General features: G+C 30.5%; 1 protein-coding gene across 2 annotated transcripts; it reads left to right on the top strand.

Moving 5' to 3' along the window:
- The first annotated feature begins 8,590 nt into the window (after positions 1 to 8,590).
- Positions 8,591 to 15,761, top strand: LOC109339813 (CDPK-related kinase 3-like). Of its 2 annotated transcripts, XR_002106717.1 has the most exons (12): positions 8,591 to 9,388; positions 11,591 to 11,721; positions 12,104 to 12,145; positions 12,423 to 12,531; positions 12,652 to 12,730; positions 12,833 to 13,129; positions 13,421 to 13,530; positions 13,930 to 14,037; positions 14,232 to 14,294; positions 14,539 to 14,706; positions 14,943 to 15,028; positions 15,399 to 15,447. XR_002106717.1 is itself a non-coding variant. In XM_019577332.1 (11 exons), exons 1-11 carry the CDS (start codon positions 8,846 to 8,848, stop codon positions 15,531 to 15,533), a joined length of 1,785 nt encoding a protein of 594 aa, XP_019432877.1. In that variant the 5' UTR covers positions 8,597 to 8,845; the 3' UTR covers positions 15,534 to 15,761. The 2 variants fall into 2 exon arrangements, 1 of the variants encoding a protein (XP_019432877.1); XM_019577332.1 differs by lacking the exon at positions 14,943 to 15,028 and having other exon boundaries at positions 8,597 to 9,388; positions 15,399 to 15,761.
- Positions 15,762 to 16,134: the final 373 nt, after the last annotated feature.

Raw genomic sequence — 16,134 nt, 5'->3', positions numbered from 1 at the left:
TGTTTGAATCATAGCCGTAGGGATGGCAAAAAAATCCGACCCGTGGATACCCATAGAAATACCCTCCATGTGTACCCACAAATTTATATATTTGGTTTTTAGTTAAACTTTTATATATATTTATTATTATTTTAAGATTATATATCATATACTTTATTATTATTTCATAATAAATTATACATATTTGACTATGATCATAAATTTATTATATAAATATCATATTATTCATGTAACAATTATTTTTACATATTGATAATTACAAATTATATAAATATATTAAATTAAAATTAAAAACACGTTAGGTACCCACAAATACCCGTTACCTACAAGGGTGCCCTCAAATATTGTGGGTTTGGGCACGGGAAAGCACTATCTGCACCCACTCGTGCTCGTTGCCATCATAATCATATGAATGCAAGAGTAACATGCATGTTTGTGAATGCATAGGATAACATGTGTGCTCTTGGGCATACTAATACATGAGTAATATGTGTTTTTAATCACGCGACAAACAAATAATATTGTCTCGTGCATATGCACGGGTAATTGACTAATTTTCCTATGAAGTGGGTGTGCTTTGCCATGCCTTTTTCAAGTAGGGTGTTAGCGGTTCTGGTTTAAACTGCAAAACTGGTGAAATAAAACCAAACCACAAAATATTGTTTGGCTTGGTTTCACGATTCAATTCAATTATTTTTTTAAGAAACTATTTATGTTCGGTTCAATTCATGGTTTTAAAAGTTTTGGAATCATTAGACGAACCAAACTACATATTAAAGAAATAGATACTATAAAATGATTTTGTATTATTATTTAAATTCTTCAAATATTTTTTGTTGTTTAAATTAAATTTTTTGTGTAAATGGTAGTGTTAGATATGTTATTAAATTGTTATTATTATATATGTTATTACTTACTAAATTATTTCTCAGTGTCTTGATGATTTGGAATATATCTTATAACTCTTGTGGTATTGGGTTTGAAAATAATATATACCTTAAAATTTTATGCATATATTATTATATATGTTATTAATTGTTAATTGTAATGTTATATATGTTATTATTATATATTTTACTAATTAATATATGTTATGAAATTGTTATGTATATTAATAATCTTGAAATATACCGTTATGCATTCCAAGAATATTCTTTAATAATCTCATTTTCAGTTATTAAACCCCTTTTTTTACCAAGTTCAATGTTAGTAAGATTAAGAACTATTTATATGTTTCGATCGAATAACAAATTGTTATTTTTAATAAGTAGTTTTGTTGGTTGGTTAATTGGTCACATTTTTTTGATGAAATTTATGTTACTAATAGATATATGATACTAATTGTGCATTATATTATTATATATGTGTTCATTTGTTTTTCCTTCCTAAATTACACAATTATTATATATGTTATGAATAAACAATTTTAGTAATCTATATATCTTTGTATTTTCTTATAATAATAATAATGTGTTTTTTATATGGAAAAATAATATATATATATATATATATATATATTTATTGTAATACATTTTGAACTTTCAATTTATGCAAAAAAAAAAAATTAAAGAAAAAAAATAAGAAAACCATGACCGAATCATTTAAGAGCATTTCGGTCCCAATAGTAAAATTTGCAATTAATTGAGGTGAACCGAACCATATAAGTATGTTCAGTTCAGTCACTGAAATGCACCAAAACTAAATTGAACTTTTACACCCCTATAATTTCAAGTATAAAGTTTAAATTATTAACTCTCTCACTACAATTAGTCGTGAGCCTATAGCTTTTAATTATGAAGATAGTTGAAAGTTTTTAAATATGTAGATACCTTATTAAAACAGAAATGTTGGATAAAATTAACTTTATAATTAACTAAATTCTGGAAAATGATTAAAAGGTACATGTAATATTTATTTATTAAATAAATTACTATTTATTGGAACAATTTTTGGTATTACTAAAGGTATTCTATCACTTTTTTGGGTAAATCCTTCCAGAGCTCGTGATTGTCGCTTCTAACAAATGTCGTTATAAGATTAAAGTTATGCAATAAAAATAAAAAGGTTTTTGTAATTGGGGTAACTAATATAATATTTTAAAATTTGAAAGGGTAAAATTAATAAGAGGGTTATTGAACAACTTTAAGTGACTTTCTAAAAAGTAGATTTTAAACCTTACAAGTTTATTTTCTAAAAGTTACAAGCTCACTTCTAATATTGTTTACTCAACAATTCTAATAACTTATTAATTGAATTAAAAAGCTATAGGATATATGAATAACTTGAAATTCTTCAAACAGTAACAGATGAAGATTGTTAGAATTGGTTTCCCGCCTAGCTTGTTAGGTAACTAGATTGTTTATTTCGTATATAAGCACTTTTTTGGTTCATTATTTGTTACAAAAAAAAAAATTGGTTCATTTATTCAATAAAAAATGATATTCATCTTTATCAAAAACTGTTTGACTCAAAATGTTTTTTTTCTTTCCAAAGAGTCCAGTGTTTGGCACCATAACATAATGAATATCTATGGGCTAAGTCAAATAACAACATAGCCCATTTGTAAAGTTTCAATAAAAAGGTATTTTATCTTGCTTTAGAGATAATAACACCACAACTATCATTGAGCTAGGTATCACGTGTAAAGTGTTAGGGTGTTGATAATCTAATAAATATTTTCGTTATGTATCTTAATCTAAATCATTGGATATGATGAGTGGTCATGATCTTTATACTCGACTACTAATTCTATATTAAAATTTGGTCTAAATTTATACACAATGCATTTATCGTACAAATTGCATAGAAAGTACTCTCCCAAAATTTATAACATGCATAAATGTACACAATTTATAAATGATAGGAATCTCTCACTCGTCCAACATAAACTTTTGAATCCTAAATTTTAGGGACAAAATTGTCAATATGGATTTTTTTGTGTTACCAAAAGTATCTTATCACCCATTTGGATAAGAAACTAATCTCTTTCAAGGTGCGTAACTATTCTCCCAACAAGTGTACTCCAATAAATCGCACATTTGACTATTTAATCATTTTAGAGATCTAATAAGGTCATACATCAATAAACAAATACATTTTTGACACCATAACATAATGAATATGGATTTAAGAAATGTAGGTAAACAAAATGTAGTGCTTATAGTGACAATATGGATTTAAGAAAATAGTGAATGCGATGGGGATAAACAAAATGTAGTGCTGATAGTGACATTATAAATACTTTTTTATGTTTTATTTTCTGTCATAATTTAATAGAGTTGTAAAATATGCCGGTGGTAGTCTAGTAGTAGTTGAATATTTGAGTGCAGGCCGTATATTTACCAAAGATAGTGACTACCTTTATATTAACCTAATTGAAAATAATTGAATTGATATCTTAAGTTTTTTGGTAATTGAAATGATATTTTACTTAAGAGTCAACTCAATTTATTAAATGGTGGGATAAGGAATGAAATAGGCTAATTCAAACTCAGTCATGATTTGCAAAACCCTTTATTCCCCTTCTCTCCTCCCTCGTAGATAACACCTATAATGAGCTCTAAAAATCTCATTAATTTTAGAGAAAAAATGTCGAATATATCAAAATGGAAAAGTTTTTTGATATAAAATATATGCACTGTCAATGTAAAGATTTATACATATGTACATCATCATCTACCATTCATTTATATTACTTACTTTTTTTTAAAAGTTAATAACAATTAAAGATCAATAATAAATGATACAATGACAATATATAAAATTCATACATTGTTCAATGTATACATCTTTTCTCAAGTTTTTTTATATAAAACAAAGTATATATGATGTATTTTTTTTTGTTATAAAGTTGTTTGATGTACATGAAATCCAATAACTCACCTTACTCTGAGCTACTTGACAAGTAGGTGAGGTCAGATTTTAAATTCCAAGAGTGATTATTAACTAACAAGCAACAACTCCTCTTTGTTGGTATCACATCATCCACCACACTTACCAACTATATTTATTATCATTATTTCTCATTGCTGTATTATGTTTTTGAAGTGGTCATTGTTGTAAACTTGAGTTTTTATATTTTGTTATTTTCAATTCAAACACGTATTAGGGAATCAAGAATTAATCAAGTATGTTCACTCATGTATTAAAAATTAAGTCTGATTCTAGTAAACTAGTTAAATCAAATGCTAACAAATTAGACAAATTAGAGTGTGTTTTATTTTAAGAAATATTTTATGTTTCTATTTCTCATTTTCCTTTTCAAATTTTATTTTTATGTTTTTGTTTTCATTTCTTGGAAGTATGTTTGTTATTATCATTTTCATTTTCAAAATCATTCAGTGTAATTTCACAAATCAGCCTTTGTAATTAATTCAACTTCTAAATTTCAGTAACTAAGGTGGTCAAATCAATAATTTTATAGGATGTCTTTATATTTGATATTTGTATATTTTTTCCAACAGATTTTATGTTAATAATATTATATTTGTTAAAATAGTAGGAGGCATGAAAAAGATTTCTCCTTGATGAAACAAAAAATATGAGAAATTAATGAAAAGAGAAAGAAGAACTTGAAGAAGTAAGAAAGGGGAAAAAGGAGAATCAAAGTCTACATTTAAATGTAATCTCTTTCATTATTATCATTGAATTGAATTAATAAGAAGTAAGCCAATATAACTTATTTATACAAGATAAAAAATGAAAAGAAAGTAACTAACATTAACCTAACTTGTTAATTTCTAACTGATAACCATCTTCCAAAAATAACATCTAATATATTTTTAATATCCCCTCTCAAGTTGGTGAGTGAAAATTTTCACTCTCCAGCTTGGAATTGATTTGAAGCTTGATTTGATGTAATAACAACGCTTAACCACCTATGGCAAAAGCTATATCATCAACGCTTAACCATCCATAGCATAAGTTATATCTTTGCTTAACCACTATGGACAGAAGCTACCCATCCAATGCTTAACCATCCATGACAGAAGTTATATCTGAGCTTAACCACCATAGACAAAAGCGAACCAACCATTGATGATGAAAGAGAGAGAACATATCAAAATCTTGATCCTAATGAGATGCTTCAATGATAATAAGAAAGAAGGGTAAATGATGAAGAATAAGAAAATGATGTAATCTTGTATAGGATAAATTGATCATGATACCTCATTCTTGAAGAGCTTGAGGATATCAAGAAACTAGCTTATGTACTTGAAAAGAATTCTTGACAAAAAACAAACTCCTTTGATCTGAATTTGAAGGTCGATGAAGAAGGTGATGATGAAGAATTTAGAGCCATATGTAATAACTCCTTTGGTCACTGAAAATCAGAAGCTTGAGCATCGACAACTGCATCTCTCTACTATAGATGAAATTATGAGAGAATAATGAGCATTCTTGGTGGTTTTCTTGATGGTTTTGTGGAGTTTGGCAGTGGTGATGAGTGAATTGATGGAGTTTGAATGATTCTTTGGTTCTTGCATGAACCAAGAAAAAAACTTTCTAACGTGTTTGTAGATAAGGCAAATTGAGGAGGCATGAAAAAGATTTTTTCTTGATGAAACAAGAAAGATGAGAAATTAATGAAAAGAGAAAGAAAAACTTGAAGAAGCAAGAAATGGGAAAAAAAGAGAATCAAAGTCTCAATTGAAATGTAATCTCTTTCATTATTATCATTGAATTGAATTAATAAGAAGTAAGTCAATATGACTTATTTATACAAGAGAAAAGATGAAAAGAAAGCTCGTAAAACAAGTAACTAACATAAACCTAACTTGTTAATTCCTAACTTCCTAACTGATAATCATCTTCAAAAAATAACATCTAATATACTTTTAATAATATTGATTCTATTTAATTGCTGGATTTGGTCATTAGCTACCTTACCAACGTGTGGAAGGTTATAACGAACATCATGTGGTTACAGGTACTCTACAAAAAAGTTAAAAGTTAAAATAAATTAGTAATATATAAATGATCTATTATTTAATTAAGGTTGCAGTAACATCAATGAACATCAATTTTTATACCGAAATTATATATTATCATACTCATCGTCGAACTATTTCAATAATATCATACGAAGACGAAACAAGTTATTATGTTGAGAGTAAAGAAATAAATTATGTTATAAAAATGTATGGTAGTTTGGAGGTACTCAAGAGTTGATTTTGGTGTTTTGTTGATAAATGAAGAGATTAATATCTTTTGATGTTTAAGATTGTGTACATACTTTAAGAAATTATTAAGTCATATAAAAATTTGACTAAAATAATTATATTTAATGCACATTTAGAAACTTTATTAGAAAAACCAAGTGAATGCATGTAATTGCAATGTTGTTAAACTCGAGCGAGACCTCAATTGGAAAATGTCTTGTATTATGTTTAACCAGTTTAAACGATTAAATCTGCGATCGGACCAAATGATTTCATATATAATTTATGATTTTTATCTATAAATATATAGTTATATATAAATACAAATTTTTATATAATTAATAATTATATAATTATATTGAAATAACATATTTCAATCTTTTTTGGACCGGAGTAAAACAAAATATATTAGAGTAGTGTTCTTTTTTTTAATTTTAAGTGAATTGTTCGATTCACTTCCCAGGTTATTGCGGTTCAACTGAGTTTAACATGATTTGACTAGAATTTCTCCGATTCAAAGTGCACGGTCTAACATTTCATTTGATTAAGACTACAAACGAGAAAGATTTTTAAGTTCAGTCAGTGATCAAACTGGTCAGATCGTCCAATCCAGTTATCACAACAGTAGTTATAGTTACTGTTATACAGTAACAAAATTTGGAATCCATTATGGTTTATCTGAAGAAGTGTTATTGATTGTCTTAATATTATTACGTATACCATGGATAAAATTTCAAAGCTATGACTTTAATCCTAAACTTTTAATAGTGACTTATATATATGGTAAAACATTATCTGCCCCAGGTTTCTATCTAATTAAGTGAAGGTGAGAAGAAAATTCTATATCTGCTTTAATAAGCATTTCTTGAAGAAGGACAAATTAGACGTAATCCCTATATATATAAATATTAATTAGTTTTTTTATATAAAAAAGAAGTAAGTGATGTAATTGGGGTGATGAGAAAGATCAGCAATGATGTAATTGAGATGTTCTAGAATAATTTTATCATTTTGAAAGAGTAATAATATCCGAGAAGATTATGTCCCTTTAAAACAAAATAATGGAAGGTGTAGTGAATTCATTACTCATATATCTCTTTACATAATACTGTAATCCCATCCATATAGCAGTAAATAAAAAAGTAAAAGCTCATAATACAATTAGATCACAACCATGGAATCCAATTCCATCCTTATTTCGAAGATTTGAATCTAATTTTTTTACTAGAATTTAAAATCCATATATCATCATTTAAAGTTTTTATATTGTCAATTATACATTATTGATTTATATTATTTAGTTTTATTTGGAATTAATAAGGATTAAAAAAACACTTTATACTAACAATATATACCTATTTAATTATTTTTACTAGTGCTATTTTCGTCGATTCTATTGCAATCGCCTTTTGTCAACGAATTTTTTATACCCTAGAACAGTGGCATGTAACACATCTCATCGTGGCTATACGAGTCACACAAGCTAAATATTTGACTTTTAATTTTGATTATCAAGTTAGATTTATTTATTTATTTAGCAAGTCAAATTCAAGGCTTGAACTATATTTATTTAAAAATATAAATCAAATCATTTGAAATGTTGATCTTTTTTAAAACTGATTTCTCTTCAAATTATTTTTAGGTTTATTAACATATGTTTTCACTAACAATTCTATTTTGGTCTAGTAACTAGTAAAACTAAAAAAGTATTCGTCATATACACAATCCTATTTTGATGGGAAACATCTATAATGTTATAGTGAATTTGATTATCCCAACTTTTCTTCCTACATAAGACTCAAATGAATCTTGTTAAAGAGAAAATAAACTTACATTGCTTGAATTAAGAACAGGTTGATATATTAGAAATGAAATAAAATATAATTGTATATTATAAATCATATTATATAACAATATATTTGTTTGGTATTAGAAAGGGTATTCCTCACCCCTATAAATAAAAAACTAATCACTTTCAAAATACATGAATGACTTTTCCAACCAATGTTGTTGTTCATCATATTCTTTTCTTTTTCCTTAGCTATGTTCCCTTTATTTGTAAAAAAAATACAATTCATTGCAAATCCACATATCTTGAATTTAATTCATCCAAGTAATATTGCCTAATTTTAATTTTATTCTTAATCTTTAGTTTACTTATAATCAAACAAATTGAACTAAATAAATTTACCGGGTTGAGTTTAAAGTTTAAACGATTTTTTGCAAACAATTTGAGTAATTAACAACTCTATCCCTTTCCGTTCTCTTACAAAAATAACGTCAAACACAGCTAAACATAACACAAAACAACTCTTCCAAATCCAACGCTTCTGATCACACCATCTAAGCGTTCTGCAAAATCTGCACCGTTAAGATTCTCTTTTCGTTTTTGTGTCACTCTCTCTAATCCTTGTTTGTTTGTTACAAAACACTTTACTTAAACAACAGAGTTTGTCTTTCACCTTTCCTCTGTTGCTGTCTCTATCTCTCTCTAAAACCCAAACAGCCACTTAAAAACTTTCTCTCTCTAGAAAAAAATATAAAAACTCACTGACTCAAATTCTTTTCTTTTATCGTTTTCTCTTACAACGCACCAGATCTTTGTTTTCAGTGTCTCAGGTTCAAAATTTTACTTTCTCTGGTTCGAACCGGATCCGGTTCAACCCGGTTCAGGTTTAGAACCCATGGGCCAGTGTTACGGCAAGACGAACCCAAATTCCGACAACGAAAATATTCCCAACGTAACTACCTCCGCCGGTGACGGTTACCGTTCTCCTCTTACTGGTTATCAGTCAGTTAAGAACACACCGGCGAGGTCGTCTTCTTCTCAGGCGAGCCCGTGGCGAAGCCCTTACCCGCACGGGGAAGGGGCGTCGCCATCGCCGGCGAGAGGGACGACGCCGATGAGGTTTTTTCGGCGGGCGTTCCCGCCGCCGTCTCCGGCGAAGCATATAAGGTCGTCGCTGGTGAAGCGGTTCGGGAAGGGGAAGCAGACGGCGAAGGAGGGGACAATACCGGAGGAGAGTCGGGAGGCGGAAGCGGCGGAGGAGGAGGAGGAGGAGGAGGCACTTGATAAGAGGTTTGGGTATGGGAAGAATTTTGGAGGAAAATATGAAATGGGGAAAGAAATTGGGAGAGGGCATTTTGGTCATACTTGCTCTGCAAGGGGTAAGAAGGGTGAGCTTAAGGACCAGCGTCTTGCTGTTAAAATCATTTCCAAGGCTAAGGTACAATCAAAATACATTTATCTTGTTCGAGTAAATACCCAAATTCACACCTCAGAAATATATACATGTATACCCATTTTAATCATTTAGATGATTTTACATGGTCGTGTTTACTATAATTGTAAAAATACTGTGGGAAAATTTAACTGATGTTAGCCAGGCCAAGTTGTGGGGTGCAATTTAAAACTTTTTCCAAGAATTTGGAATGTCTATCGGTAGTCTATGATATGGACTAATTTGTTTCTGGCATTTATCTTAATAATGATTAATTTAGTAAGAGAAAAAAATGTACATTATTTTTTATACATTCATGTTTAATCATCTACTCTTAAAAAATATAAATGGTGAATGATATTTAAAAAATATAAATAATGAATGATATAAAGTATATATAAATTTTCTTTACTGTGACATTGAATAAATATTATAATTATATAGTAAATAAGTGTTTTTTTGGTATAAGGAAAGGTATTGCCTCACCTTATAGTTAACTAACTAATCCAGGTATCTTTTCCAATAAGTGTAATTCATAAGAATCGAGTCATTTACTAGTCAATATCTTATTGGTAATTTAGTAAATGAGATTGTATTTGTAGTTATGTTGTGTTGGTTACTGGATAAGGCTTCTACCTAGTGGGGTTTAAGTAGGAGAGGTTACTGGATAAGGCTTGTACCTAGTGGGGTTTGAGCAGGAGAGATGTAGGTGCATTTTATAAATAAAGTCAGATCACATTTTTTCATTCATTTTCCCCTTTTTCCTTTTTAATATGATTAGTCCTTTTTAAGATAAATAAAGCCTCTAGATTTCCCATCTTTTCTCTCTCTCTTAAATTCTTAATCTTAACCTATTGAACTTAAAGAAAGTAGTAACACATGTTTTTTTTTTCGTTCTTCAAAATCCACTGTTTCTTTCCATGTCAGCGCAGTTGTATTGTGTTTGATGGTACACAGACACATTTCCGTTAGTTGTTTTATCCAGTTTTGGCATTTGGCCGGTCGCAGATAACTCATACTAAATAACAAAAACAACAACCACCAAAGCCTTTTTGCACTAGATGAGATTAGGTACATGAATTAAACAATGTCAATGTGTTCCATCATAAACCACGTTCCTTCATGAACTATCTCTTAAAAGCTTAAGTTGTTATACGAAGCCACGTGAATGGCTTTGTTAGATCTCTAACACCCCCTAACAGAAGAGTCCTTTGGGTTACCAGTGTAGAAATGCACATACTTATTTTTATCATGTGCTTGGATTTAAACTTATATTTAGAAGGTTGCTGATTAGTGATCATGAGTTCACAGGTTCAAATCTTAGAAATATTCTCTCCACTAAAGATGTGTACATGTATCTTCCCGAGATCTCACTAAATGAAATCAGCCATCCTTATTTAGAAGAATAGAGACAATAAGGATCCAAATCTTGGCCACTTAGTCATAACGACTCTGATACCATATCATGAACTATTTGCTTGGCAGCCACATGAATGACTTTATTATGTCTCTAACGCTGCATTTTTTTTTGCCTCTACTTCTAGCCATGCTATGAGGCTACCCTCCATGTAACCCTGAGCTGTAATGAACTTCTCTTACCTTGCTAGACCACCTTAACTGAGCTTCTAATGTCTTTTCATCAGTAGGTGCTATCCATTATTTCTCTCTAATGCCTTCATTTTTATCCAATCTTGGTTTATATGTCTGTTCGTCCAACACAACTCCATCTTTGCAACATTGAACTTATGCTCTTGTTATCTCTTTATTGCCAAACATTCAGTCCATAAAACATCAGATGTCTTGTAATTGTGCAGTAAAATTTTCCTTCAATCTTGAGAGGCGCACCCAAAGCATTTTCCCATTCTATCATGCCACTTGAGTCCTATGGTTTACATCTCCCTCCCTTTATGCAACATGTAGGATTATATATTATCGAGTTTTACCTCCAGCTTATGTTAGTGTGCTTCTGGCACCACATTTATTCACCTAGCAAAAGAAGCAAGCTTGTCTATCTCCTACTTTATGAAATGCATTTCCGAATGTCATCAGAAAAACTTTCCTATTTCCGTCCAATAAATCTTATGATGCATGTAATACTAGTTCCTATTACTTGTTCAGATCATAGTTTTATGAACTTTATTTAATTGGTAATTTGTTCTTATCTTTAATCGGCCCTCTACTGCATCTTAATAAATATTGATTTGGCAGATGACCACAGCAATAGCAATTGAAGATGTTCGTAGAGAGGTGAAGCTATTAAAAGCTCTATCCAGCCATAAGAATCTCGTCAGATTTCATGATGCTTGTGAGGATGCTAATAATGTGTACATTGTTATGGAGTATGTCCTTTATTTTGATTTCAATATCATCTATAATGAAAATTTGGTGTTGAATTTCTAGAGAACTGAATCTTTGTTATGCTTCCTTAGTATTTAAATAAACACCCACCTTGAACTATAAAAGGACATTGTTGCTCTTATACTGACTCCTCTGCTCTTAGTTTCTGCTATTAATTTTCAGTTTCTCTGTTTTTTGTTTTTTTTTTTATTTCATTCATTTTCCTTGTTAGAATGTTTAACAAGTTCAACCACACTTTTCCATTACATTATAAATTTTTGGTGAAGTATGTTTTTTGCTTAGAAATAGGAGAATTGTGGGGAGCATACATCTTCTAGTGTAGCATCATATAGTGACCATTATGTGATTTTATTTTCTTATCAGATTGTGTGAAGGCGGGGAGCTTCTTGATCGAATTCTGTCAAGGTTAGTTTTTCTGTGTTGTATTTGTGATGTTCTTTGAGGATGAGCCTTGGAGCAACATTAAGGTTTCTGCCTTGTGGCTTAGTGTGGTCACAGATTCTAGTTATGGAAACAGCTTGTTTGTTTATGGGGTAAGCATGTGTAATCTGTCATCCCTCCCTCTACAAATGCCACAATATGTGGAGCATTATGCACTCGGTCGCCTGATTTTATTTTTGTGATTTTTAACTTGATATAATATTTATTTGTCTTTGATGAAGAATATTCTCTTCTATTCTAGGGGAGGAAGGTACACAGAGGAGGATGCAAAGGTTATAGTTTTGCAGATTCTAAGCGTAGTTGCCTTTTGTCATCTTCAAGGTGTTGTGCACCGTGATTTGAAGCCCGAGGTTTGTGCATTGAACTTTGTTACTTTTTTATAACTTGTAATGTGCCTCAGCCGTGCTTACTTTCATAAGGATAAGAATGTTAGGAACATCACTGATTCTTTATCCGGTTCGGTTTTACAGAATTTCCTATTCACTTCAAGAAGTGAAGACGCTGATATGAAGCTTATTGATTTTGGTCTATCTGACTTCACCAGACCAGGTAATAATTAGAATGATTCCTAATTTTCATTGTCTTTGTAAAATGATATCTTTTTCTTAAAGCCAATCATTAGTTTTTACCGTCTCATGCGTTGATATATAGATGAAAGGTTGAATGACATTGTTGGAAGTGCATATTATGTTGCCCCTGAGGTTCTACATAAGTCATATAATGTGGAAGCAGATATATGGAGTATTGGTGTTATTACCTACATCTTACTATGTGGAAGTCGACCGTTTTGGGCACGAACAGAATCTGGAATTTTTCGCTCTGTGCTCAGAGCCGATCCTAACTTCGATGATTTAACTTGGCAAACTGTATCTCCAGAGGCCAAGGACTTCGTAAAAAGGCTCCTAAACAAGGACTACAGGAAAAGAATGTCTGCTGCACAAGCTCTAGGTAAGTTGTCATATCAGTTTAGATTTCGGCAGGTGTTGAGTCCTGTATAATGTTCCTTTTTTAATCATCACATGATTCTTATTTGTGGCAAATACACATAGAAAATAAATGAAAAAGTACACAACCATCCTCTAAAATTTATGCCTTTTCTAAAGCATGGTGAATTATTTTTTCTTCCCAACTAGTCCATAAACTACAATTATCTGTGAAATCGGTCAAAGTGTTAACTAATGGTTCTATATTTGCCAATTAAATCGTAAAACTAATTAATGTGCGCTTGTGTAACTGCAGCTCATCCTTGGTTGAGGAACGACAGCCTTCCCATCCCTTTAGACATATTAATATATAAATTAGTGAAGTCTTATCTTCATGCAACACCATTCAAGCGTGCAGCAGTGAAGGTATTCTTTTATTTCATTTCCTTGAATATGTTTATGCTGAGTTGAACTTTTCGGGGGAATTTAGTTTGTATAGAAAGACATTATATCTGAATGGCCTTTCTGAATTCTGTAGACTTAATTTTGATAGAACAAAATGAGGTTGTTTGATCCATGTAATTGACTCACCTAGGCGACATTTTTCGTCATTCATAAAATTTTGAAAACAGGAAACATAATGAAACAACGAAAACAGATTTTTTGTGTTCTATGATTATGGTTTGACATTAGATTTCTAAGGGATTATTCCTTTTCACCCAAAACTTCATATATTCCGTTTATCAATACTGAAATCGAAGGACTGTTGTTGTAGAACTTTTTCTTGCACTGAGATTGTAACTCATCTTTTACATTTTTATTCAGGCCCTTTCAAAAGCATTGACAGAGAATGAGTTGGTGTATCTTGGAGCACAATTCAAATTATTGGAACCCAATAGAGATGGATATGTCTCCCTCGAAAATTTCAAAAGGGTTATATGCTGCTTCCCTGTTAATCCTTCCAGTGTTGTTATGGTTGAGTTGATTTTTTTTGTATGCTCTCTGTGTGTGTGAGAGAGGATGGTTATTTCATCAGAACAACTAGCTCATTTTTGTATAATTTTCCCCCGGCTCATATCGATATAAATGTATGTCTTTTGTGTTTTGAAAGGTTGTTGTCTTCGCAGGCTCTTGCACGACATGCGACTGATGCTATGAAGGAGTCAAGGGTTCTTGACATCATAAACATGGTTAGCCATTATTTTTATATAACTTTGCTCAATGCTATGCAATTGCAATTGCCTTCTCGTGCTTAGTTTCTACCTATAAACTTTTTGGGAACTTGACCCAAGCATGAATCTTAATTGCTAGGTGTTAAGAATCACAATGCTAAGTGCATAGTTATTTTATGAAGTTGTGACATGTAAATAGTTTCTTGGCATGTGATTTAAAAATCGGCGACATACTTATTTTCTTGCTTGAATAATTTTATAGATGGAACCACTTGCCTATAGAAAGATGGATTTTGAAGAATTTTGTGCAGCTGCAACAAGCACATATCAATTGGAGGCACTTGATAGATGGGAAGATATTGCTAACACTGCATTTGAGCATTTTGAGATAGAGGGCAACCGTGTCATATCCATTGAAGAATTAGCAAGAGTAAGTGCTTTTAGTTTCTTTTCCTAATATATGCTCTATTTGGCCCAACTAGTTGATAAGCTAGAAGCCAAAAGATGATAAACTACCTGAATAAATTTGAACTCTTTAATAAGATTAGCTGATATACTAGCTATACTTGAAGTAGCTTAATAGGGCATGATTATATATATAGTAATTCAAATATATTTTAGTATATGGCTCATCTTTTTGTTCTTTCATCTTCATGTTTATATTAGTTAAATAAAACACATGAAGTGTAAAACGACAACACTAAGCAGGGAGAGGGGGTGTTTTGTAGGTAAAACATTGAAGAGTTTAACAGGTATGCACACACATCACTTACCATTCATGTGCATTATTTTTATTTTAAAGCTAGTGAATGTTACACATGAATGGTCGGTCATGTGTTGACAGTGCAAAAAGACTTTACACTATCAACGCACAATCCATTTTCTCGTCATTAAAATAAGGAGATTAGGGATAAAAAGTTGTAATTTTTAAGAAAGAGAGTAAATAAAGGAACATATCATTGTTTATACTCGCTTATTATCAAATAGGAGACTTTAAGCTCATATATCAAACACCTCTACTAGCTTATTTGACACTATCTTATGTTGCATGTCTCCATTTTTAAGGTTTGATCTGAACTTAATAGTTATATTTGTATATGTTTTTCTTTGTTATGGCCGCAGGAGTTGAATCTTGGTCCTTCAGCTTATTCAATTCTCAAAGATTGGATAAGAAATGATGGAAAGCTTAATTTACTTGGATATACAAAATTTTTGCATGGTGTGACTCTCAGAACTTCAAACCCAAGACACCGTTAGTATTAAGTCCTTTGGCATAAAAAGATGGGAGATAAAAGATTTATAGGTTTTTAAGGATTTTTTCCCATCATTTTTCTTCCAGGGTGGGGGAAAGAAGAACATGTAAATGAATGTGTTAGCAAAAAAGCTAATATGGGAAATGTTGAGTCAATTTTATGTTAAAAATCCTTTCTCTTGCCCTATTATGAATATGATATGTCTCTAAGGGTTTGAGCCCATTCTTATTCATTTGTGAATGCATGAAAGGACTATAAAGTCAAAATTAACTTGTAACTGGAAAATAATTTTATTATTTTGAGAAAAATGTATACATTAACAATGTGAATTTTATATGTTATTATTGCATCATTAGTATTCATATTTAATTATTATTAATTCTTTAAAGAAGTAATTCAAATGACCAGTGAATGTGTATAAATTTTTATGCTAACAATATATAGATATTATACTCTATTTTTATTGTAGACTATACTATAAAATTGACTTAGAGTTATTTCTTTATGCCATATTGTGAGATTATTTTTTGGTCTAAATGGATATTATTTTTTATTTACTCAGACTCGAAATTTTACTTAATGAGAATCAATATTTTTTTATTATT

This window comes from Lupinus angustifolius, unplaced genomic scaffold (genome assembly GCF_001865875.1).
Source record: "Lupinus angustifolius cultivar Tanjil unplaced genomic scaffold, LupAngTanjil_v1.0 Scaffold_113_47, whole genome shotgun sequence".
NCBI classification, from domain to species: domain Eukaryota; kingdom Viridiplantae; phylum Streptophyta; class Magnoliopsida; order Fabales; family Fabaceae; genus Lupinus; species Lupinus angustifolius.
Note: the sequence above shows the minus strand (reverse complement) of the source record. Positions and strands in the feature narration are given on the sequence as shown.